The sequence below is a fragment of the Microtus pennsylvanicus genome, chromosome 13 (genome assembly GCF_037038515.1).
Source record: "Microtus pennsylvanicus isolate mMicPen1 chromosome 13, mMicPen1.hap1, whole genome shotgun sequence".
Classification (NCBI taxonomy): Eukaryota; Metazoa; Chordata; class Mammalia; order Rodentia; family Cricetidae; genus Microtus; species Microtus pennsylvanicus.
Window position 1 is genome coordinate 45,071,214 of NC_134591.1, and position 27,461 is coordinate 45,098,674.

Consider the following 27,461-nt stretch of genomic DNA (forward strand, 5'->3'; position numbering starts at 1 on the left):
ATTTATTTGTTTTTCTTTTGTGTGCACTGATGTTTTGTCTGCATGTATGTCTGTGTAAGGGTGTCAGGACCCCTACAACTAGAGTTAGAGACAGTTTTCAGCAGCCATGTGGGTGCTGGGAAGAGCAGCCAGTGCTCTTAACCACCGAACCATCTCTCCAGCCAGGTCTTTTTTTTAAAGACCTGCCTCAATTTATAAAGCTAGCTAAAAAGCAGAATTCACTTTTAACCTCCATTCCACAGATGCCATGCTCTTTTCTCTACATCACATGTCTCGTTAATGCTATTACTCACCCATTTTGCACTATTTCCTAAAAATGTTTTTTTGCTTTCAGATAAAACATGGGGGTGAAGTAGCTTAGACCTAAGCACCAGCCATTACCATGTCCTCGGGTCAAGGGCGCCATCTAGTGGTACATACTTGGTAACAAAAGTCAAATTTTTGCTGACAGGCATGGTAGTTCAGACCTGTAACCACAACACTTGGGAGACTCTGGCAGAACTGCTATGAGCCTGAGGACAGCCCAGGCTACATAGTGAGTTCCAGGCCTGGCAGGCCTATCTACAAAGCAAGCCTCTGTCTCAGAGAGACAGAGATTGATTCTCACTTCCCCATTTTCTTCACTGATTTCTGCTGCTTTGCAACAATGTGGCATGTCTGCATTACTTCCTCTAGCCTGGAGAAACTGAGGAGGGGGGAGTTGTTCAGCTGTAGAACAGTTGTTTAGAATGCAACAGGGCCTTGAGTTCAATCTCCTAGCACTGTCCAAGTCAGGCATAGGGGGCCACACCTGTAATCCCCACACCTGGGAAGTAGAGGTAGGAGGGTCAACAGGGAATTCAAGGCCAGCCTGAGCTACAGAAGAGAGGATTAAAGGGAGTTTGGGAATGGGAACAGACCAAAGTTCTGTCCCAGATTCACTATCAATGTGTGGACTTGAAAATTGCTGAAGTCAACTTCATCTCAGAAGAGCCTGGAGATGTGGCTCGGGAGTGGAGTTCTTTTAGGGCATTACCAGGCACTGAGCTCAACCCTCGCTCCAGAAAACAAGATTGCCAAGCCTGACCTTGCAGAACATCTGAACTAGATGTGCTAGTGTCTCAGACAGTAAGACATGGGCTCCCTGAGATCCTGCATACATCATGGAGTCTTTCCACAGTGATCTTGTCTGCATAACACGATCAACCAGACAATCCGCTCAAAACTAAAGATTCTAGAATCTTATTCTAAAATAAGGTGTGGAGAAGGGGCTCCTGGAAACCTATATTGTAAACAAACACTCAGATGTTTCTCACACAGGAAGCCAAAGGACAATGTCTTTTTTTCCCTCTTCTTTTGGGGGTAGGATCTCATTTAGCTCAGTCTAGCCTTGTGTTGGCTAGATTTATGTCAACTTGACACAAACTATAGCCCTCTGAGAGGAGGAAACCTCAATTAAGAAAATGCTTCTACAAGATTAGGCTGCAAGCCAGCCTGAAGAGCATTATCTCAATTAGTGATCAATGGGGGAGGGCCCAGCCCTTTGTGGATGGTACCATCCCTGGGCTGGTGGTCTTGGGTCCTATAAGAAAGCAGGGTGAAGTCAGGCGGTGGTAGTGCGTGCCTTTAATCCCAGCACTTGGAAGGCAGAGGCAGGCAGATCTCTGGGAGTTTGAGGCCAGCCTGGTCTACAAGAGCTAGTTCCAGGACAGGCACCAAAGCTACAGAAAAACCCTGTCTCAAAAAAAAATAAAATAAAATAAAAACAAAAACAAAAAACAAAAAAAGAAAAAGAAAAGAAAGCAGAGTGAGCAAGCCATATGGAGCAAGCCAGTAAGCAGCACCCCTCTATTGTGGGATATTTTCATTGTACTCTGACACTCCCAAGACTGCCAATAAAGTTAAACCTTGAATCAAAGGGTGGAATCAACATTCAGCTGACCAGAATTAACCACAGAGTTTTTGGCTGACACAAATTAGGATAGAGAGACACAAGAAGGAATAGGTAGGGATTTAGAAGGATTTGCAGGCCTTTTCGATCTCATAGTGTGCAGAAGCAGGGTCAGCTGATCATTCCTCTGTAGCTCTTTGGATCTATCAGGTTTCTACCCCAATATCTGACTCCTGAAGTAATTGCTACATCTGGTACTGCACCCCTCCACGGCCTCTGTGTCAGCTCCTGCCTCCACGTTCCTGCCGTGTTAGGGTTTCTGTCCTAGCTTCCTTCAGATGGACTACAGTGTGGGAGTGAAGGCCAAATAAACCTTTTCTCCCCAACTTGTTTTTTGGTTATGGTTGTTTCATTGCAGCAATAGAAAGTAGGACAGGCCTTAAACTCACTGTGTAACAGAAGATGACCTTGAACTTCTGTCCTCCCCCCCAACCTCTACCCTCTCAGGGCTGGGAATAGAGGCGTGCACTACCTAAGCCTAGTTTTATGCAGCACTGAGGATCGAACCCAGGGCCTTGTGCATGCTAGGAAGCACTGCCAACTGAACTGCATCCCAGCACTGTCATAAATACATTTTATTACCCTCCTCCACTGATGTGCCAAGTACCTAATGCTCACAGATTCCCACTAGAAAGGAATTATAATTCCCAATTAAAGAAAACTCAAACTCAAGCTTATAGCTTCCCTCTTTCAGTCAACCAAACAAAGGGTAAATTAAAAGCAGGTTCCTGTAGGTTCTCTGTCCTGCTATGCAGCAGGCATGATTCTAAGAATGACATTTGTTCTTGGAATAATCTCTTCTCCTGGGATATGATGAGATCACTGCAGTGCTTATGGTAAATGAAACAGCAAAAAGAGTTTCTGACATAACTGAATTGCATGAGCCTTTTAAAAACAGTGCTTTCTACAGGGGCAGCAGAATGGGAAGTCAGAGGGATTCACACCAGGGGCTGATGTGAACTGTTGACTCCTGTAGAGACGAGATATGGCAGGTGAGCACAACCCCCAAAAGCAGAGTTAAGGACCACAAGTGACAGCAACCAAGAGTCCTCAGAAGTTTAACTGCAAACAATTATATCTGACCAACAGCCTAAAAAGGGTTCTTTCTTAGAGCTTCCAGATAAGGACTCATCCCAGTCAACTTCTTGACTTCAGTCCTGTAAGTCTCAGCAGAAAATCCAAGTGAGTTGTCTACCTGTAGAATTGTGGAACCAGGAGGCGGTGGTGGCACAGGTCTTTAATCCCAGCACTTGGGAGGCAGAGGCAGACAGATCTCTGTGAGTTGGAGGCCAGTCTGGTCTACAAAGCAAGTTCCAGGACAGTCAGGGCTAAACAGAGAAAAACAAAAATGAAAAAGAAATGTGGAAAATTCAGTTTTTTGTGTATGGTGACAAAAATATCAGGTCTGCAGCATTAAGGACATTTATCCTTCTGTGCAACTGTCATTGCCATCCAGCTCTAGAAACTCCCTCCCCTGCTCCCTCTCTCTCTCCTTCCGCCAGTCATTTTTGGTGATATCCTAAGTCTCTGGGGTTCCAGCCCCTGAGTCCTGGTCCTCGGGTGGTGAGTTCCCTCTCATGGTAGGCCATGCAAGTTGTTCTGGGTTTTTGTTTTTTCATTTTTCGAGACAGGGTGTCTCTGTGTAGCCCTGGCTATCCTGGAACTCACTCTATAGACCAGGCTGGCCTTGAACTCATAGAGATCCACCTGTCTCTGCGTTCCAAGTGATAGGATTAAAGACATGTTCAACCACCACCGAATCAGAAACTACATTTCTAAACTCAAACAACTCCATACTCACCAAATAGCTTCTTGTTTTCCATGCCTAGGCTGGAAACCACCAATTTATTCCAGTTTGTATGAATTTGATGACTCTTCATATCTAATAGGACTCACAATAATGTTTGTGTTTTGTGGCTAGCTTAGCATACCACCCTCAAGGTCCATCATGTTAGCATATATGAAATTTCCCTTTCTTTCCTTAAGGCAAAATAGTATATTGTCTTAGTTTCTGGTCTAGTTGCTGTGATAGAATACCCTGAGACAAAAGCAATGCAAGGGATAAAGGGTCAATTTCAGCTCCCTTTCTCCTGCTATATAGTCCAGGACCCCAGCCCAGGGAATGGTGCTGCCCACAGTGGGCAAGTCTTTCCATCTCAGTTAACCTAGTCAGAACAATCCCCAATAGCTATGTCCAGAGGTCCATCTTCCTGGTGATTCCAAATCTTATTGGGGAATATTAGACACAATGCAAATCCCACAGGCCTAAGGGCAGGACGGTTCAGCAGGTGAACTGTGAACAAAAGGCACCAGTTTTAAAATAAGCAAACTGAATCTACAAAACTGCTGGGTTCTGGCACACTGTGATCCCGGCAGCACCCGAGAGGCAGAGACAGAAGAATCACCTGAGCTCAGGAACTAGAGACCAGCCTGGGAAACACAGTAAAATATCTAAAATTTTCAACTTAAAAACTATAAAATTTCGGGATGTCACACTATAAAATTATAAAGCAATGCAGAGGGTGATTAGTTAGAGGAGACTAGAGCCATAACCTGACTGGGGCATGTACCGAGCTTTCGGGCAGCTGGCGAAGTTCTCTCTTAACCTGAGTGCTAGGCGCAAGGGTTAAGAATTCAACTATATTTAAAAACCAAAACCAAGAACTAAGCCAGCACATTAACTATACCAACAAGACAGAGGCCTGACCCCAAATACAATCAGCTGACCTGCTGTTTCAACACAGCCCTGGCAAGGCCTCACCACTGGCAAATCTCAAGCCAAGAAAGCAGTTAAAACCAGAGCAAGTGGAAACTGGGATCGATACCAAGTACTCAGGAAAGCAATCTGACCACAACAAGAGGAACCACAGGAAAATTTAAAAATACAGAAGTAGAAGGAAGGTGTGATTGGTCATGCTGCAGCCCCAGTACTGGAGAAGCTGCAGCTAAAGGAGCATCACGAATTCAGGACCAGGCTGCCATGGTGAGATTCTGTTTCAAAACAACAAGAAGGAAGACCAAGGGGGGAGGGGGACAAGGGAACAGCCTAAGTTGCTTTTTAAAAATCTTTGTATTGCCATATATTCAAGTTAGTCTACTTTCCATTCTGCAAACAGTCACACTTACTCCCATCTCAGTTCAAGACTTTTCCCATTATGTCTAAGCTTATGTTTTCCAGTTCTTGGTAGAATGTTAATAAAGGTAACAATGTTTACCAAATATATTCACATCTCCAAAAGTAAGGGTGCACCCTATGTTCAGTTCAAAGCACCACAAACAAAAAATGATACAGGTGGGGAGGAAGGGAGAAGACAGAAAGCAAACAAACGAATGGAGAAAGCGGCCAGAAGCTGAGGGGCCTCGTCGGAGAAGGGAATCAGTACAGAAGAGTGAATCTGGGAGCTGTGGCCCCGGCCAGTCCCTAACTCAACAGCTGCAGAAACTGAAGGAGCAGCTAAAAGCAGCACCTTTTCCCATATATTTTTATATATGGGTGTTTATCACAAAGAATCATTGGTCTGGTTCGAGGCCCCTGGTCTCTGCTGCACCATCTGTGCCGGGCCCTCACTGGGACTCTTCTGGACATTCCGTTGCTGTCCTGTGCCATGCCGTGGAGCCCTACAGCTCTGGGTCCACAGGACTCACACACACACACACACACACACTCTCTCTCTCTCTCTCTCTCTCTCTCTCTCTCTCTCTCTCTCTCTCTCTCTCTCTCTCCACACTCCAGCAGGTCACAGACAGGTGGATATTAGTGGACTACCACCAATTTTTAAGTTATACATGTGGTTCAAAGTATCTTTCTACTGCCCAGCACTGTACTACACAGTACTGAAAAGAAATCAGCAGCTAATGAGATTTTTTTGAGTCTTTCCCACTACCGCTGTTGACACCAACAGTGTAATTCCAGCCTTGTCCCTTGTCTGTAAAATGAGGTTTTAAAGGAAAGCCAGGAAGTGTTTTAAGCCATGGAGTAAACCGCGGATCAAAACAATTGAATCTGGCCGGCCAGTGGGGTGCACGCCTTTAATCCCAGCACTCGGGAGGCAGAGGCAGGCGGATCTCTGTGAGTTCGAGACCAGCCTGGTCTACAAGAGCTAGTTCCAGGACAGGCTCCAAAAACCACAGAGAAACCCTGTCTCGAAGAAAAAAAAACAAAAACAAAAACAATTGAATCTGGTGTTCTGGTCCTGATACTTCTAGAAGTTACTTGAAGAAACCCGATTTTCTTCCCTGTGACTTGGTTGTATAGCCCAATGGCTAAGAAAGGAAATTAAGTTAAATCCAGGCTCCAGCACACCATCAAAATATATCCTTTCTGTTGAAATTAGTCTTCATAAAATGAAGGAATACTCACCCTGAGTCTAACGCAGCCTCTTCGAGAGCCTCTCATCATTTTGTCCTTGGACTAAAAGAAAAACAAAACACTCAGTAAATAAAAGGTTACAGACAACTGTTTTTAGAGTCAGCTGGGAGCTAAAAACCAACAAAAATTTACAGAACTGACCATTCCTTCTGCCCATTACCTGCCCCAAAAGAAATTTTTTGCGGGGAATGACCAGCTAAATGAACATGGTTTTGTAGTTTATACAAACCAACCTAAGCGCAGAACCGTATGCACCTCCTCACTATCATGTTTATCCCTCCTCATGCCCCTTCACTGTAGCCCAGCGTTTCTCTGGGGTTTAAGAATCTCCCCCGATGATGCTGGCAAAAGGCAAAGGATCACACTTTAGAAAAGGTGCTCAGCTTATCCATGCGGTCCCCAGAAGTCATTGCTCAACCTGTTTGGTTGCCGCTCATCAAAGTGCTTTAGCTGTCGGCTCTGGATTCTCATCCCTGAGCACCAGCCTCCTGCATGTGTTCTGTACATGGACACCCTGTGGGCATGCCTCAGAGGTGAGAGAGGCACTGTCTTGCCTTATCTTATGCTTTAGTACAGTGCTGGTATACATTAGGTGCTAAAAAAACATCTCCTGTGAGACACTGTTGTCCCTCCTGTCCCCTCACTACACTGGGAGGAACACGAACACAAGGGGCACAGAGCTGACATCCAGGAAATGTTCCTGAACATAAACTGGTCACACAAAATAAAGTAAAAGTAGGAGAGGGAGTTTAATAAATACGTAATATTTGTGGAATAATAGGTATTTCCCACATCCCACCTATATGAGAAAAATCAAAACAAGCTGATTCCACATGACTGCATAATTGCCTCCCTTGGAGTCACAGATATTTAACCTCCAAATCTTTAAGCCATGGGAACTCATGTTCAGAAGTGGATGAACTGAAGACAGCTTGTTTTTATTCTATTTACAAATAAATACAAGAACAAAGACATACATTTTAGGGGGAGAATATCCTCACTACCAAGCACGATCAAAGAGTTCTTTTTTTTTTTTTTAAGATTTATTTATTTATACAGTATCCTGCCTGTAGGCCAGAAGAGGGCACCAGATCTCATTATAGGTGGTTGTGAGCCACCATGTGGTTGCTGGGAATTGAACTCAGGACCTCTGGAAGAGCAATCAGTTCTCTTAACCACTGAGCCATCTCTCCAGCCCCCATCAAAGAGTTATTTACTAATAACACGCAGCTAATGAAAACACTGCTAACAAAAGCATCCCTTTGGCATTTAATAACCTTCTTATGCACCTATATTTATCTTCTCTCCAAAATAATAAAGGCAGAATACAAAAACAATTAGGTTACAAACAACCAATGAGAATAGAATGAAAAGTAAGCTAAAAAAAAAAAAAAAGTAAAAGCTGCATACTCATCCTGGAGCCGCTCACATTGTAAAGCAGTTTTTAAAATCACAAGACACAGCCAGACAGGCCAGTGATGTTGCTAACATTTGGTTTAGGAATTATAAAACCCTGAAAGAGACAACTGGAAGCAACTGCTCCAGAGAATCAGAATATGGAGCATTCTACAAAACAACTGACAGACGCTTAGAAAACATGGTCGGGAGAAGGCAGAAAGTCTAACGCATAAACAGTCATAACACAGAGCAAAGCAAGCACAAAGTGTCCCAGACTCCAGAGAGGAACTCTGAAGGGACCAGAGAGTTTCAGGCCTGGGCAGCAGAGTGACTGCATGCCGGCTCCTGGTGAAGGCACTAGCAGCAATTTGATCCAATCCACCCCTTCTGTGGCTCCTTTCTCAGTAAGCTGTCTCCTTTGCTGTAAACCCCACTCCACACATACAGACACACAGACACACACACACACACACACACACGTTTGTCAGTTCGGTTCTTTCTTCCAGAAAACAGTATCTGAAACCACTCCCGAGAGGTACCCACTGAATCCTACTGTCAAGACCAGCAGAACTGCTTTGAAGTCTGAGCCAGGCTGATCTATACAGCAAGCTCCAAGCCAGCTTAAACTACATATTGAGAGTGTTTCAAAATACATATAAATATGTAAAGCAAAACAATCTTCAGTGGCCCTAACCTGCTGAGATCTGATCCAAGAGCCCCAGCATTCCTGTGGTCGAGGCTGACTTTCCAGCTCCCGGAACCAGTCAGTCACCTTCATGCCTAGGGATTTTCACAGGCTGTTCTCTTGCCTGCAGTGTTTGCACACGTTACAGGTTCCTTAACAAGCTAATTCCTGCTCACCCTCAGAGAATTCTAGCTGAAGCCCAGGACTGCATTATAACCATTCTGGCCATGAGTCATTTTTAAAAACACAATCTTTCCCTTTATAATACTGTGGGGAAATAAAACTTCCCTGAATCTCTCTGTGCGCCAATCAAAGGCTGTAGGACATGTCATTATAATTAGATTTTTCATTTTTCTCTGATCTCAAACAATAATAAATATTTTCCTTTCCCAGCAGAGTCTGAAATATTGTATCTGGAGTAGGAAGGTCATTTTAAGAAGCTCAGTATTAAATCTGCTGTATTCAAAGTACTCTAAGTTTTATCACTTTAGATGAACTTCAGGATTCTACTTAAAAAGCCATCTATCAGGTAGATGATTCTCTGGTTAAGAACACTTGCCGCTCTTGCAGAGAACCTGGGTTCCACTCCCAGGACCCACATGGTACCTACCACCTGTTACCTCACAAGCACCTGTAACTCCAGTTCCAGGCCTCTTCTGACCTCACTGGGCACTGTACACACACCAGGCAATTACATACATGCAAGCATAAACATAAAGTAAAATTTCTTAATCTTCAAGGGCAAGTGAGATGGCTCAGTGAGTAAAACTGCTTGCTATACAGGCCCTACAACTTGACCTGGAAACCTTGGCGGGAGGGGTGGACTCCCAAAAATAGTCTTCTGGCTTCCATACTATGCCTGTGCCATGGCACATCAGCTGTACAACACACACACAAACACACACACCCCACTGACAATAAATAAGAATTTTTATTAATTTCAAAATATTCTCCATTTAGGCTCCAAGGCCACAGATACCATTTATGTGAAATTTAGTCTTTAAATGTACAAAATCATTTCAATCCAATTTCTAGAATTACATACATCATACATACATACAAACATACACACGCACACACATATACCCAGATGCTGTGGGAGCTCCTTCCACTCCTTCAGTCAACAACCTTTAAGATTCCAGCCCCTTGGGCGTGGACTCTTATACTATAAATGTAGCTGTAAACCATGCACTCGCTCTCTTGCTTCTAGCTCTCACTTCCAGTTGCTAGACTCTGTTCTTGTTTTCCGTTAGTACAGAGGACTGTGATCTATGACAATGTTCTGTAAGTCTCCCCTAAATAAATAACCCTTTATTATACGTAAATCTGAACTAGTGTGGGATTGTTTTGTATATTCTGCTGTCATCTGGTGTCCAAATGTGGGGAACAGTCCACACTTTTGGGGATTGGTCTGCCAGCCACGTGGCACAATGGGAACTGACTCTCCTGCCCTCCACTCTAGCGGGCTCTCACACACAGCAGGCTGCTCAGCACTCCCTGGCTCGCACCCACACGCTACCTCTCTATGCATTACATGCCGGCCCACACGCTGCTGCCTGCCGTCCCCGTGGTGCACATGGTCCACCAGTCACACTGGCTTTTCTTTCTCCTGGGCCCCAACTCTCGGAATCGTTTGATCACCTTAATAACTGCTCTTAATTTGTTAAACAAAACATATTTTTCAGTACCTAAGTATGCAACAGGTGCTGTTCACTGCCGCTAGCGTCTCTTGGCAACTGCAACTGTGACACTTGCTAGCCAATAATGGTTATTACATCTACTCTAATTCATTTTAATTGCCTTACGACAGCAAAGATCTGAAAATCTACAAAAAAATTATTTTGCTTATACTATGGAAGGTATTCTGCAAGGCTTATGTGATTTTTCTTCTATATCCCTTTATTTGATTCTAGAAATAAGCTTTGTTTTCAATATTATCTCATTTTAAAAAAATGGGTAAGGAATTGCCAATGCCTCGACCACTGACAAAGTGCACGATGTCCAGACTGGACAAGCAGGATACAAGAAAAAAGACTGCAAACCTTGACAAGACAGAGTAAGATGGTTCTGAAAATGTTCCTGCCTCTGAAAATGGTCTGTCAGTTACTCTAGGCCTTAGCCAAAGTTGGTTGCTTCAACATCGCAAGTGAGACTTTGGGTGATTGCCCAGGTAGCCAGTTGTCTCTGTCGTACGCTGCACAATTTGGAAGCTGCTTGATTGCACTTCCTGCCTACTCAAGTGGTATTATCCCCCTTCTCAGGCCTTCGATGGAGTTGAAGATTAGATAGTCGTAGTTATTGTCTTCTTATGATCTAGTAAAGCCATTTCCAATGCAAGACTTAGACTCCTTAGGATAGAATGTTTATTAAAATGTTAGGATATGTTCCTTGCTTAATATTGTTTATGCTGACGCCGGGCGGTGGTGGCACACGCCTTTAATCCCAGCACTCGGGAGGCAGAGGCAGGCAGATCTCTGTGAGTTCGAGGCCAGCATGGTCTACAAGAGCTAGTTCCAGGACAGACACCAAAGCCACAGAGAAACCCTGTCTCGAAAAACCAAAAAAAAAAAAAAAAAAATATATATATATATATAGTTTATGCTGGTTGTAATTCTAATCTTATACTTGATATCTGTTTCTAGTATACATAGTTTTGAATTGGGTTTAGAACTCTCTTATTAAATAAAAGGGGGAGGTGTTGTGGGAGCTCCTTCAGCCAATAGCCTTTAAGATACCAGCCCACTTGGGCGTGGTCTCTTATACTATACTGTAAAGCCTGTGCTCGCTCTCTTGCTTCCTCTCTCGCTTCCAGCTGCTAGACTGTTCCTGTTCCCCATTCCTGCAGAGGACTGTGATCTATGAGTCTCCCCTAAATAAATAACCCTTTATTATACATAAATCTGAATTAGTGTGGGATTATTTTGTATCTTCCGCCATCATCCAGAGATAAAGAATGTATCTATAGACAACACTATAATGAAACAAGGTAGCTGTGGAGTTGAAATCCAGCTCTGCCAGTGAACCAACTATGCAGCCTCGACCAGATCTCTTCTGTTCTGACTCTAGTTTACCTGTCTGTGAAAGGAAGACCTGACTTACACTCACAAAGTTGTCCCAAATACTTAATGAGGAAATCATGCAGGACACCAGTGTAAAGCTGGCGCAAGGTTTATGCTCCTTCCATGCTCCTACCTTAAGTACAGCAAATACCCTCCCTCATCTGCTCGAAGAGGGTTCCCTGACCTGTGGGAAGCCCAAGGACCGCCCACCTCTATCCAGGTCTCCAAAGGTGAGCATCCAAATTGCCTAGGCTCCCCCAAAGCCAGTACGTGCAGTAGGATCAAAAACCCACTGCGATTGTTCCTGAGTTCTCAGTATTCCTCATTGTCCTCTATGTTCAGCTAGTCCAGATTTATCCCATGCTTTTTCAGACCCAGGCCAGCTGGCCTTGGTGAGTTCCCGATAGACCTTGATGGAGGGGGGGGGATGGGAGGCGGATGAGGGGGGGAGGCAGAAATCCTTAATAAGTAAATAAATAAATAAATAAAAAAGTACAGCAAATACAAATTGTAGTGATACTCTTTAAAACTAAACAGGCCCTATTTTCAAGTGTGACACATTTTATCAGAGTTCAGCATGTAACTAGGCAGGCAGAAGCAGTATTCTAAAAAAAAAAAAAAAAAAAAAAAAAGCACATGTGCCTCCTCCCTTCAGTTATTAAGACCCTTCAGATCATGGGCCCCAAGGGATTGGAATTTCCCAGGAATGCTGGTACCTGCAGAGAGATTTATTTATCGGAGAGATTTCACACAATGCCAACTTCTTGGAAAATAGACCAGGAATCAGAAGCCAATGATGGGTCAGTGATGGGCAGGACTATACCTTGACTCAACTGCTTAGCTATGCATACATCTGCCCTCTATTTAAATCTAAGCCTGAAGTCTGGACCCTGAAGATGGACTTGGAATGAGGGACACTGGCCCTCTTCGTATTCCCACATCCCAGCATGACCGCACTGAACAAACCTCTTCTCTGCTTCTCACTATTACTTGCTGCTTTAACTGGCCCACTGAGGGCAGGTAGACTGAGTATAATTTGTTAGGGCTCCAGGAGCCAGACTTTGACCCTAAAAACTCAAGTAACAAGAACAAGCACTCCCAAACATGACACCTTAAGCAGCAGCCTAAAGGTCTCCTGAGTCTCCTTGTCTTCCTAAGGAGCAGATCCACTGGACAGGAACAGGGTTGCCTGTAGCTTCCTTACCAAAACTGTATTAACCAAGGGTGATTAGCAACCAGGTGGATCACAGAGGAAGAAGTTGAAAATCAAACCACACAGAGCCAGGGGAATTTTGTCTCATGTCGCTGCCTGTTCTTTGGGTCCTCCCACTCCCCAATATCACTTACTCCCTGCCCTTAGAAGGGTCACTAGCTCCTCAGTTTACTCTCCCCTGTACAAAGATGCTAAGCCACAGGCATCTGATTCCTCAAAGTCGCCTATTTTGTGTGGTTCCAGGTGCCCTGATAAACTTGGACACATGTGCTTTTGATTTGGTTCATCAAACTTGCCAGCTCAAGGAAGGAAACTTCCCTTTACTTATATGTGACTTATTTCAAACATGCCTTATCAACTTTGCCCAATCTACATAAATCCTGCACGTGTGCGCACACACACCTGCTTTAAATAACACATAGACCACTCCAGGTGAAAGAAGAACAAGCACCAAAAGTCTGTAATTTCCCTCATTCCTGCTCACAGCGTTCCTGCTCACAAGCGTTCCTGCTCACAGCGTTCCTGCTCACAGGGTTCCTGCTCACAGCGTTCCTGCTCACAGCGTTCCTGCTCACAGCGTTCCTGCTCACAGGGTTCCTGCTCACAGCGTTCCTGCTCACAGGGTTCCTCTGGATCTCCCCACACTGGACACAAGGAACTGCTCTCTCCTCAGCTGTCTCTGCCGCACTGGTTATTATGCTGTGTCATGCACCTTTGACCCCTGTTTTCCTAGTCACACAGGACGAAGTCTAATTATCATCTCATGTGATTACCTTCAACCTGTCTCCTAGAGTTTAGTGACTGCCTGGGACCTGGGAGGTGTCAGATAAATGCATACATAGATGCATACTCCTCTCCTCGGCATCCTACTCATTAACAAACACAATTTACTTAAAATATGCTTATTTAGCCCCAATTCAAGCTATTCAACACTCCAGATAAAACAGAAGAAACTTTTTTCTTTTTCTAATAATGTTCTGAGTTATCTGTTGAGACAGAGTAGCACAGGCTGGTCTCAAACTAGCTATGTAGCTAAGGATAACCTTGAATTCTTAATCTTTCTTCCTTCACTTCCTAAGTACTGGGATTACATGCATGTATTCCAAGAGGCTTTTCCTTTTTATTACATTTATTTATGGGAGGAAGGGCTGCATCTCGGCATGCAGGTGGTCAGAGGACAGCTTCCAGGAGTGAATTTTTCTACTTCACCATATGGGTCCCAGGGACTAAACTTAGGTCGGCAGGCTTGATAAGCACCTCCATTTGCTCAACCATTTCCCCCACCCCCACACTCATGTTTTTTGACCAAATTTTTTTCAATTGCATTTTGAAAAGTAACATAAAACAATTACAGGTTAATAATAACATTATATAAACATGAAATCAAGACAGTGCCAAAGTAATTACTTATTTTTTATACTTTTAAATTTATTTCTTATGTGTATGGATGTCTTGCCTACAAAAATTTATGCTGCAGGAATTCCTACCACCAGTAGCCTTTAATTTACCCACCCAGTTGGGCATGGCCTCTTATACTATATATGCCAATGTAAAACGTGGCCTTCCCCCTCCCCCCTGTAGGATTAGGTTGCTGTTCCCGTTCTGTCAGAGGATTGTGATCTGTGAGTCTATCCCTAAATAAGTAACCTTTTATTATACTCAATTCTGAGCTAGTGTGGGATTTCTTTTTAGTGTCCTTCTTCAAATGTATATGCGACACATGCATGCAGTGCCTGAGGAGGCCAGAGGAGGGTGTCATAACAAGCTGGAGTTGCATAAGGGGTGAGCCACCATGCAGACTCTAGGTCCTCTTCAAACGCAGAAAGTGATCTTAATTGCTAAGCCATCTCTTCAACCCTAGCGTATCTATATTTTTATGTTAATTGTAACTACTTAGTTCTCCAACATTTTTATAAGCTTTGAGAAAGTCAGTTCAGTATATTTTTAGCATACATTAGCTACTCCAAAATATGAAGAGCTGGGGATGCAGCTCAGTGACAGATTCTTGCTTAGCAGGCACGAAGGTCCTGGATCCTGGATCCAGCGCTGCAAAGAAAGAAGAGGAGAAGGCCTTAAGTGACTCACAGAATCTGGCTTGAAGCCAGTATACCATGCTATCTATGAAAACCTGTTTAATTAAAGTATAAACATGGGTTATACTGCTTCACAAGTAACTGTGTTGGGAAAAGTTTTGCACAAACATATTTAAAACTCCCTGGAGAAGATCAGCTTGCCATTTAAACCAATCTTGCTATCCTTTCACAAAGCCAAGACTGTCCCCCAAGCCACTTAAACTTCTATTTGAATGTACATTTTTACTTTGCTTAAAATACATTTGTCTTAAACAAGAGTCTCACCTGACTTGCTGCAAATCTCTCACAGCTACAACTGACTTTCCATCCGAAGTCTCTGACCTGTGTCCGAGCATAGCACTCCTACTGTCTCACATGATAATGGATATGAGTGCCTCATCACTGTTTCTAACGAGACAGGGTGTATTCTTGTATCTTTTCCCCTAATTGGTCACCAACCACCCTTCTGTAAAAAAAAAAAAATTGAATAAACGATAGTGGGCATCGTGCAGACAAAGAATGTGAACAGATGTCAAAATGCTTCAGCACTGAGCACACCAGGAGGGTATGTACCTAGCCAGTGCTGGAACTTGGACCATCAGTCAATCCTGGGGCAGGGACGGCAATATATCAGTACAGTGAAGACAGAAGCCATGGGTACAGAAACACTTGCTCTTGGAAGCGGGACAGATAAAGGACAGGAAGGAACCCTGCACAATGGCAATAATTCTTTATGCTTCCATTAGGATACAGTAACAAGGTCATAAGCAAATGTAAAAACTTATTCAAATATAGTTAAACTGATTTTAACTTGGCACAATTAGCATTACAGAAAGTGCGTCAAACCTAGAACCAGGAGGCCAAAATACAAGTTTTGTTGATCCCAGGTAAGATGACTGGGTTGTGGTAACATGTCTCTAACATAGAGATGCTGCATCTTCCTGTCAACATCAATGCCATTAAACATCTGTAACATGAAACTCCCCTTGACCTGATGCTGTATATAAACTTGGCATCCTATATCACCTGCTTTCAGAAACTCAGATGGCCAAAGGCTTCACTCCTTGCTATGAACTAATGAACTGGAACACAGGCTTTCATAATGGGACCCAATGTGTACTTCCTGTGTAATACTAAATCAAACATAGACACTGGCTTTGTTATCAATACCATGTGTCCTGAGCCAGACACTATGCTTGCACTTCACTTCCGTCATGTTTACGTTGTCACAGTGAGCTTATGAGACGGCTCTTTTTACTTTTATTTTAGCTTTTTGAGGCAGGGTCTCACTTGAGTCTGTAACCCAAACTGGCCTGGAATTCACAGAAATTCTCTTGCCTCGAGTCTCCTAAATGTCAAGGTTATAGGCAAGAGCAACCACACCCAGCTTTGAAGAACTTCTGTATCAGCTATTTTAGTGCGTGTGTGTGTGTGTGTGTGTGTGTGTGTGTGTGTGAGGGGGGATTACATACTAAGGTGCACATGTGGGAAGAAATCAAAAGACAACAACTTTTTTTATTTTTAAAAAAAAGACAACTTTTAAGAGTCAGTTCTCTCCTTCCAACATGAGTTCCAGGAGTGTCAAGCTCACATAGCAAGACCTTTTTAACTGCTACGCCATGCCACCAGCCCTAACCACAACTATTTTATAAATGAGAAATCAAAGGGTAACGTTTAAAAAAGTTGAGCACGGACATTCACAGACAGCAAATGAGACAAACAGAAAGCAAACCCCAGGCACATCTATAACAGTCATGGTAAGCCTGCTCACTCTGCGTCTTCCCTAAAGTGTCTCTGTGTCATAGAGAATGAATGTAAAATGAATGTCTTCAGCTGAGGAAATGTCACCCTGCAGACAGCTGTCAGTAGTGCATGCTCAGGGGGCAGCACCCTGCCTTCCCGCCTTCGTCCTTTAACCCGAGAGCTTTCTGGATCTTTTCAAATTCACAAATGCAGAAAGGTAATATGCATACATTACATAAATTACAGTACAGAACTAGACCTCAAGTACACTCTGGGGTAACCAGGCATGCAAATCTCACAAGCACGTTACTATTTCTGCAGTACAGCACATAAATATTTATAAGTGTAATGAAGATTAGAAATAGCTACACATTAATTCAAGACAGGCTTTGCTTTCAAACAAAAAATGCCATAAATTTAAAGAAAAGGCTTTTGGAATTCAGAGCTTTAGGGATTTCAACATGAGGGGTAACGGTTGGCGCTCCAGCTCTGGCATCTCCCTACTGCACTGTACGGGCGCATGCTTTCACTACCTTGGCTTGGGTTCTTAGTGCTGAGGACCAAACCTAGGACGACCACTGCCTTACCACTGAGCCCCCAGCCCTTCCACTGTTTTTTGTTTTGCTTTGGGGTTCTCTGAAACCCAACTGTCCTATAACACAGACTGGCCTGGAACTATGTGCCCAGCCTAGCCTTGAATTCTAGGCCATCCGTCTGCCTCAGCCTGCAGGGCGCTAGGACAAGAGCGAGCATGTGACAACAGACTCAGCTCTTTCACTCTTCTTTTTAAAAAGGACAATTTTATCTTCAAGGGAGAATTTCGGGCTAACAGCTCAGGGAAGAGAGCCACAGGTTCAATTAAGGACAACCATGATGACTTAGGGTTTTGCATTCTTTATTAAGTTAAATATTAAATACTAAAGAGCAGCACACGCTTACCAAATTATTTATAGCACATCAGCACTGTGTGCTAGACCTCAAGGCAGACTTGTTTTGTTTCCCAAATACCGCCGAAAACACTAAATATTGATTCATGTTTTTTTAAAGAGAGTTGACTGAGGGAAATAATGGGGAAGTGTTAAACTCCAAGTGGTTTGTGCTTCAATATTAGTATTTCCCCCACCAAACTGTGAAAGTATAATCCATTATTTATCATTCAATTTCATATCTTTATAAAAATAGCCTGAGGAACATTTTCCATACTTGGAAAAAGACCAATGTGGGTACAAAATAAAATGAGGAAAAGAAGAAAAAAACCCTACCATTTTAAAGAGTGAGTCGCGGCTTGGGAGGGAGAAGCATTTGCTGCAAAATAAAGACTTGAGTTTGATTCCCAGAGCCCACATGGTAGAAGGAAAGAACTGATTACCCCAAGCTGTTCTCTGACCCTGACATGTGTGCTATGTAAATATTTGCACACATGTACATACACACACATGCACACACACACATGTAAACCAAAAACACCCCCCCCAAAAAACTTTAAAATACATGTGTGTGAAAATGTGGATAACACACAATACAATGCTGGTTTCTAAGAATAACAGCTGGGACAATGGAGCTTGGACACTGTCTATCCCAGGACTCACTCCACAGAGCCTACCAGTTAGTTAGCTTGGACACTGTCTATCCCAGGACTCACTCTACAGAGCCCAGTTTAGAAGGGGCTATGTTCCAAAACTCCTTGTTCATATCTGGAGTTTAGGATTTAGGAAAAAAGTGTTTGCAAAGAAACTTAAATTTTATTTCTAAAATTTAATTTATTTCCCTAGTTAGCTAGGGAAAGCATTTGAAATCTAGTGTGTAAATATGAAACAGAGGGTAAATCTTAAGAATTCAAATACTCCCTCAGAAATGATTTCCTTAAAGAATTTCTATCAGGCCGGGCGATGGTGGCGCACGCCTTTAATCCCAGCACTCAGGAGGCAGAGGCAGGCGGATCTCTGTGAGTTCGAGACCAGCCTGGTCTACAGAGCTAGTTCCAGGATAGGCTCCAAAGCCACAGAGAAACCCTGTCTCGAAAAACCAAAAAAATAAAATACGTGGAGAACTAGTAAAAGGGCTCGGTGCGGAAAGAATTTCTATCACAAATGTTGGTGCTTAAGGGAAATATGGTCACAAGAGAATAAGAAGGTAGCTAGAATTCAGAGCCATGCCAAAGAGGCTAAGAAATTCCCTAAAAAAAAGAAAAGAAAAGAAAAATTCCCTAAGACTTGAGAAAAGGTGAGGGGAAACCACTTTTGTAAGGCAATTTAAAGTCAAAGCACAAGCAAGCCCTGGTTCCTTCCAAAACCTAATGACTTCAAAACTTAGAGATTTACAAAAGGGAAACCAGGTATGCTGGTACACTCCCATAATCCCAGTACTCAAATGGTGGAGGCAGGAGGATTGATAGCAGGCTTGAAGTCAGCCTTGGCTAAATAGTGAGACCCTGATACTAAAATACAATAAAATAAAAGCAGAAGTTGAAAGTTACAATGCAGGCACACACAACACGGGGGCTAGTCATGCAAGATGTTGCCTATCAGAAATTTATCCTTGGTCCCCAAATCCAGGTGATTAAAATTCAAAGACAAATGATCTCCGTTATAATGTGGGTGCTGAGAGTTTCCCACAGAGACGCATGTTAAAGGTCTGATTGCCATAGCCAAGATCAGACGCTGAAGACTCTCGCCTAGTCAGTGAATGAACACCTCGGTGGATCCTCACTACAGTGGACATGCTAGAAAATGGGCCTAGTTAAAGGCAACAGCTCACTGGGGACACATCACATTCTCAGCGTGTCTTTCTCTTCTTTCTGGTCACTATGAAATAAGCAGCCAGCCCTGCTTTGAGTTCTCAACAATGACAATAGTGCCTCATATTGGGCTCAGAAGTAGGAGAGCAGACCATCCACAGGCTAAAATCTCCAAAACCGGCAGCGAAATGTAAACACTTTGGACAAAGTTACAGTAATTAACCAGAGGCAAAAAGACCACAAGTTCAAGGTCAGACTCTGCTACAAGTGGGATCAAGAACAGTCTGGTCTATATAAGACCCCATCTCAAAAAATCCACAAAATGAACAAATAAAAACAAAACTCTGTGAACTAAATAAACCTCTTTTCTCTCTAACTTCCCTAGCCTCAGGTTTTCTGTTATAGCAATACAAAATGGACTATGAGAGATGCCAAGGCAATTCAATGGGAGAACAATCTTTTCCATGGTACAGGAATAACTGATTTAAATATACAAAAGAATAAAGTTGGATTCTTACCACATTCCTGCACACACACCAAAAAAAAAAAAAAAAAGGTTAGAATTACCTAAGACCTAAACCTTGGAGCCAAAATTATCAATTTCTTAAAATAAAATAAAAGTTTTTAAAAAAAGATAATAAAAACCAAAAATGCAAAAACAAACAAACAAAAAACTCACAAACACATGGATAATATCAAGTGCATTCTGGGTGGTATGACCTTAGGCCTTTCTATGTTAGAGTAAGCCATGACATCTAAAATTTGATGCCAAAAGCATAGGTACCATAAGAATAAACTGGACACTTTGTGCATTAAAGGAAACCACCAACTACGGAAACACCACGCTGTGTGCAGGTTAGTGGCAGACTGCCTGTTTAGCATGCATTAGCTCTGGATGTGATTCCCTAATACTGCACCAAAAAAGAACAAAGGAATTAGAGTCTCAAGCAAAACAAGTCTGCAAATTAAGTATCTGATACAAAATTGGTATCTTGAAGACAGGAAACTCAGCTGGGTCTGGTGGCACACCCCTGTACTCAGAGCAGGAAAATCAGACATTCCAGGTCACCCTCAGCTACAGAGCCAGCATGAGACCAGCAAGGGCCACATGCCACAAAGCAGGGAGGAAAAAAATGACACAAATCCCAGCATGGAGAAGGGGATTTGAACACATAGTCCCGTCCCTGACAAGAAGCTACTTGTAATCACCAACAACTGCCGGAAAAGGGAAAATCCATTTCCCAATGAAGTGACATGGAGTCTGCCAACTGCACACAAGGACAGGCTGCATGAGCAGGTGGAAAAGGTACTCCATTTTTTGGGTGCTTTTTGTTTTGCTGTAGTAATTTTTCATCACAGTACTGTTTCTTTATTGGTTGTTTTTGATTATCATGTTTTGTTGGGGTTTTTGTTTGTTTGGTCTGAAGGAGGAAAATAAAGAAAACAAGAATATAAATTTGGGTGGGTAGGGAGGAAGGAGGAACCTGGAAGGATTTGGGGGAGGGAAAAAATATGATCAAGAATACATTGTGTGCAGAAGCTTTTAAACAGTAAGAAAAAGAGGGATAAAGATTCAACACGACATCTGCCAACAAATAAGTGAGCACCCAGAGACTACGAGGTACTGCCAGATACCAAACTTGAGTGAACCTTGGAAATGGTAAAGGGGCTTCCAGAGGAAACGCTGCCACATTAGAGACGGATGACAGCTGATAGAGAGTTTCAAGAGCGAAGAAAAGTTTCTAAACTGTGGGGACTGTCACAGTTGGGGACTTTGCTAAAATGAGTCATTTTAGGAAATCATTTTGGTGAATCATCAGCTTAGATGAATGAACTGTATGGTATGTGAATTAAATCTAAATGAAGCTACTGAGGTGTCAAGGGCGCGAAGCATGAGGGCCTGTGTCCCGTCCCCAGCATGGAGGGGAACAACTGTGGGAAGACAAAAAACAGGCAACCGAAAATCTACCTAAGACTGTAACAGGCGGGAAGATGGCTCTGGGTGAAGAGTACCTGAGCTACTCCAGAGGGCCTACACCTCTGTACCACCAGGTCCAGGACACCTCTGCCCCACCAGTGCCTACACTCCATCCCCCGCCCCCCGCCACACTCACATGCACACACACACACACACACACACACACAACACACAACACAGCTAAAAATAACAATAAAATGAATTTTTTAAAAAGTTTAAGCTGTTACAGCTAAAATGCTTGTTTACAGCTTAACAGAGCTTTAACAGACATTGGCAGTCCAGAGAGCCAGGATTTTAAGACAATGAGAAAGAGCGGAGATAAAGCAGAGGAGGGTAAAAAGCTCTCCAAATGAAGCTCTTGAAAACTCAGTGCCAATGAGACCCAGTGCACTGAGGACACTTCCGTATGAGGGAAGCAAAGCACCTGAAAAGGTGAGTGCAGGATTCTGAGCTCCAGCAAGCCTGGGTATTGTCCCTGAATAGTGAGGCCACTCCTATAAGGAATGAGAAAGAAGGGGGAGTGAAACCCTGCAGAGCCTCAGAGGAGCAGAGCACATTTTTACCCAGATGTTTACATACCAGCTGTGCCATGATTACAGCTAAGTCACCATGTCCTACCAAGAGGTGAAGGCAGGAAGATGGTAAATTTGAAATCAGCTATATAGCAAGACCCTATCCCAAAAGACAAAATACTGCTAAAATAAAATATGAGAAATAAGCACAGAGACTTTACGTGAATAAAATCCAAGAATCATCCCATACCCTTTTAAAAATTTTTGGGACAGGACCTCATGTAGCCCAGGCTGGCCTCAAGCTCACTGTGCAGCCCAGGACAGACCTGAAATCCAGATTCTCTCACCTCCACATTCTGAGTGCCGGGATAAAGGCATCACCACACGTCCCACTTAGAAAAATCAGCCTCCAAAATGGCTTTAACCTTGTCAGGTGAGTAAAAATAAATTATGAGTAACTCAAAATACTTTCTTTGAACATGATTCCATTCATATGAAGCCATGTCCCTTATAAACTTAATTTCTAAAAGCAGTCACTTTTAAAGTTTCTCTTTTTTTAGAAGAAATGCATGCACTCGGGAAGTTGAAGCAGAACACGAGTTCTCAGCTACCCTGCATTATCTAGACTGTCTCAAAATAAAGGGAAGAAAAAGAGGGAGGGAAGGTGGGAGAGTGGGAGAGAGAGGAGAAAGGAGGGCGGGAGGAAGGAAAGGAAATAGGTTGGTCCTAGTCTGAGAAGACAGCCCTTTATAATAAAGTCCTTAAGAAGGAAAACAAATTAATCTGTTTTTCTCTATCAGTATTAAAATAATGCCATTCTTAATCTAAATCATTTACTGTGTTCTAGTTTTGACTGCAATTGCCTATTACATATCTGAAAATCTAATTGGAGGTAACTCCACATATACACATGACATATTTAAGATTAATAAATTCTTTCTTTTGGTTTCCTTTTTCTTTTCAGTGTATATAGATGTTTAGCCTACATGTAGGTCTACGTCCCATGAGTATAAGAACTGGGTGGTGGTGCCTTTATTGTCAGCATTCCAGAGGCTGAGGCAGGCAAACAGATCTCTGAGTTCAAGACCAGCCTGAACTATAGAGTGGGTACCAGGACAACAGCAGCAAGAACTGACAATCTGTCTGGATTAACACAAGAAGCGGATCATATGGTTCTTCAGCCTCCAGATGATTAATTAAAAGCCAGCACTCGGAAGGCAGAGGCAGGTGGATCTCTGGGAGTTCGAGGCCAGCCTGGTCTACAAGACCTAGCTCCAGGACAGGCTCTAAAGCTACAAAGAAAACCTGTCTCAAAAAAACAAAACAAACAAAAAAATAACAAAAAGCTGCTGTTACTATAAATTCAAGTGGGTTTTATATAAGCCATAGACAATGGTGTATTTGATATTAATATATCTGTAAACTGGAGTCCCTAACTGCCTCCTGTATCTCACCTCTCAGCCTGACTCGAAGGAACAGGACATTCTATCCCCTGGAATGTGCTACACTGTGGGCCTTGAAGATTATGATGTTCAGTACAAACTGCCACCAAGGAGGTTACAAGCTTGCTGTACAGATAAAGAATGTACAAGAGATATGGCGAGTTGACTATAACAGTTATCAATGACAAAATGCTCCAAGGAATTAGATTGAAAGGCCCTGGAGTTTTAGAAAAGAGGAAAAAACAAGGCTTGTATAGCCATGTCCAACCTGAGACCCATGTGGAGCAAGACCTTCGGTTCAGCTGTTAAAGTAACCCAAACTTCCTGAAAACACGAGGTTTATTGCAGCTGATGACTCAGCTCTCAGAGCTGAACTTTGTAGGTGACAACACTGTATGTAATGTCACACCTGGACACACCTGGCAGAGTATGAAAGCAAAAGGAAAACTATGGCATTTCCACCCACTTCTTCCCATGGGTTCCACTTATTTCCCTAGTTTACTTTCTTGGGGTACTTAAATTCAGATACACTTTGCTTTCATTCCTTTTACAAATCTGAAGCAGCTACTTTACATACAGATTAACATCCCTAAATCTGAAATTCACATGTGCATACATATGTATGTGTGCACTTGGCTATAGAGGCCAGAGTCCATTCTGTCTTCCCAAATCACTCTCCTTATTTTTTGAGGCAGGATCTCTCACTAAACCTGAATTTGGTCTGTAATCCCAAAACATTTCATATGTGCAAATTCCAAAATAATTTTTAAAATTCTAAAATACAAACAACTGGTCTCAAGAATTGCAGATCAGAGACACTCAACCTGTACCGACACTTACCATATAAGATTAATGAAAAGTTCATTTGATTGTGTGCAATACAGTTTACTGATGAGTGTGCTGGTTGATCCATACCTGTAATCCCAGGATATAGGAAGTTGAAGCAGGAGGATCATGAGTTCCAAGGCAGCCAAAACTAATAACAAGATTCTTCATTAAAAAAAAAAAAGTTTACTTAGGAAAGTATAAATTGACTTTTAAATATATGATGAGGTTGACGTTAACATCATTCTAGAACGAAACTACTACCTCTTTTACAAGAGAGACAGAAACATTTTAGTGCTTCAGAAATCAAAAATCCAGCTGGGCAGTGGTGGTGCACACCTTTAATCCCACACTTGCGAGGCAGAGACAGGTGGATCTCTGTGAGTTCGAGGCCAGCCTGGTCTACAGAGCAAATTCCAGGACAGGCTCCAAAGCAATAAAGAGAAACTCTGTCTCAAAAAAACAAACAAAACAAAACAAAAATCACCTGAAATCCAGAGGCTGAAGAGATAGCTAAGCAGTTAAGCGCACTGGCTGCTCTTGCAGAGGACATGTGTTCTATTCCCAGCACCCACATGGTGGCTCATAACTGTCACTAACTCCAATTCCAGGCTATCTGATACCCTTTCCTGGCCTCTGTAGGCCTCAGGCATGATGCACAGACATACATGCAGGCAAAACAGTCATACATATAAAAACAATAAAATACATCTTTAAAAAGAAGAAATCTAAAATCCAAGTAAATTAGACAAAACTTTTTAAAACCCCATCTTCTAGACATCGCTATCAACTGACAAATAACACTGACCTGTTTGGCTAGCAGGGTTTTAATGCAAAATCCTCAGACTCATTTTTGCTAAGTCTCTGGCTCTAATCTTCCCAGCCACCCACTGCCGCGCACTGCGCCCCTGTGTCTGCGCTCTGTGCTCTGGCACCCAGTTCGCGAGCTTCGGGCAAGGGGCTGGAGGTTGAGAACACAGACACACACACAGAGACAGCAACACGGGTCATCCTTGAATTCCCCAAGAATGCCCCCTTTATTGTGTTCAGGGGCAGATTATATAGAGATAGCCACGCCCCAGCCAAACCCACCAGAAACCACTCTCCTGCCATCAGGAACTCCTGAAGGTCTCATGCTCAGAGCAGCTATAGGCACTCAGATAAGGGGATTACAAGAAATTCAGGATCTGGGGTCTCACTGCTCCCAACAACCCACATGCTAAAGCCCCAGCTCTTTTCTCACAACTGCTCTCTCCTTTTCCTTCTTTTCAAGGCTGTGATTCTGTCTTCATTCCTCAAGTCCACTTTGTTCTCCTGTCACCCTGAACCTTGCTACCTCACCACACACTATTACTCAGGCACCACCCGTTCAGCCATCGATCCTGCCAGGTTTCTGCAGGGAAATATCTTGGATACTCTACACTCAACCGTCTAGTCTTACTGTCTCCTCTTGTAGCCACTCCTTCTGCCTTCTATACCTACCTCTCCACAGAAAATGCCCTCACTTGGGACATCAGTGATATCCAAGTCCATTCATCCTGTGGGGTATGTAGTAGAGGTCATCTGTACACACATCCCCACTTTGACTTCTACCTTCTTCTATGTCTGGCTGTTGTTTTTCTCTCTGTTTTTTCCTACCTATCACTCCTTAAACATGGCTGTCATGGATTACAATCTCAGCACAATTTCTTTGAAAAGACAAAGCCTAATTTTCCTCCCCATATGTAAAATTTCCTCCTGTAGGCCCATGAGCTGAAACAATGAGTAGAACACAGCCGAAGCAGTGACAGTGATCATAAAAGGATGATGGCTTCCTACCTAGTCTCACCTGGATCTCTCTCTTGGTGAAGTTGGCTTCCCTGCCATGTTAGCGCTCAACTATCCCAATGGAGAGGCTGCCTGATGAGGAACTGGGACTGCCTTCCAACAGCCAGCAAGGAACCAAGGCTTTCTGCCAATGGCAATTCAGAAGCAGGCCCAGCCAAGTGCTCCAGATGACTGCAGCCCTGACTAATGTCTTGACTGCAATTTCATGAGACCCTGAGCTTGAAACCCCCAAAGTTCTGTCCCACAGAAGCTATGAAATGGTAATGTTTGTTGTTGCTGTGCTTTAGAGACTGGTCGGGAGGCAATGAGTAACTAATCCAAGGGTATTTTCCTGAGGTGTCTCCACAGATAGCAGTTTGCAGTCACTCTAATTCTTCATATGTAACAAATTAGTACCTTTTTTCAGTCCAGATTTCTCTCCCAAACCCCAGATCCTTAACACTTCAACCTATTAGAACCCAAAACTACTACCCTTCTCCCATTCATCTTGGCTCGCAGACCAGACGTTCCAGGGATCTGTCTCTGCCTCCCCAGCTCTGGGAGACAGCAATGCGACTGCCCAGTGTGCATCCACACTCAGGTCCTCATATTCACACAGCAGGCACTTTACAGACTGTGCCATTTTCCAGCCCCAGGTACTCAAGAGTTTTATGTTTGGATCTCATTTGGAATCCTGACTCAAAGCAACTCCTGAGAGAATAATGGTCAAGATGGTCAGGAAATCAAATAGACTTCAAATTTGATGTAATTAAACTATTATCATTCAACTGTAATAAAGGTATTTTGGTACCATTTTGTAAAAGAGAAACCTTTGGGCCATTGAGATGTCCAGAGTACAGGTACCTGTCATCAAGCCTGGTGGCTTGAGTTCTGACCCAAGAACCCACAAGCTGGAAAGAGAGAACTAACTATGGCACGTTGTCCTCTGACTGTGAGCATGCACAAGTGTAAGCGAACACACACAATACAATTTTAATTTCAAAAAGCTTTTAAGAAGTCAATGTTTAGCGATATACCAGAAATATTCACAAATAAACTTTAATATTTGGAATATGTTTTAAAATAATCCAGTTCAGCTGGGCATGGCAACCCTCACCTGTAATTCTATGAGTTTAAAAACAGCTCTGGCGCCAGGCAGTAATGGCACACACCTTTAATACCAGCATTCAGCAGAGGCAGGTGGATCTCTGTGAGTTCAAGGCCAGCTTAGTCTATAAATTGAGTTCTAGGACAGCCAGGGCTACACAGAGAAACCCTCTCTCAAAAAACAAAAACAAAAACAAAACAAAAAAGCTTTGGCTCAAGTGAGACCCTGGTTTTAATAAATATATATGTGTGTGTGTGTGTGTGTGTGTGTGTGTGTGTGTGTGTGTGTGTGTGTGCGCGCGCGCGCGCGCGCGCGCGTGTGCGTATCCATCCTCTGAATGTAGTAGCATACATCTGTGATCCCTCTGCTTTTGAGGCAGAGTCAGGAGAATCAGAAGCTCAAGGTCATCTTTGGCTACACAAGGAGAAAGGGAAGGAGAAGGAAAAGGAAAGGAAAGGAAAAAAAGGAAAAGGGAACGGAAAGGGAAGGAAAAAAGGGGAAGGGAGAAGAGGAAGGGAGGGGAGGGAAAAGAAGGGGAAGGAAGGAGAAGGGGAAGGGGAAAGAGAAAGGGAAAGAAAGGGAAG

General features: G+C 43.1%; 1 protein-coding gene across 13 annotated transcripts in view; it reads right to left on the reverse strand.

Annotated features, from left to right (window-relative positions):
- The window catches only part of Osbpl9 (oxysterol binding protein like 9), a 137,089-nt gene that overhangs the window by 103,219 nt on the left and 6,409 nt on the right, over positions 1-27,461 (reverse strand). For 7 of the 13 annotated variants that reach the window (XM_075946313.1, XM_075946309.1, XM_075946308.1 and 4 more), the window contains exons 2-3: positions 14,608-14,700; positions 6,291-6,341 (exon numbers count right to left, since the gene is read on the reverse strand). In XM_075946313.1, coding sequence (XP_075802428.1) covers positions 6,291-6,341; positions 14,608-14,700 — 144 coding nt within the window. The remainder of the gene's footprint in view (positions 1-6,290; positions 6,342-14,607; positions 14,701-27,461) is intronic. The other 6 variants (XM_075946314.1, XM_075946315.1, XM_075946312.1 and 3 more) reach the window with 1 other exon arrangement.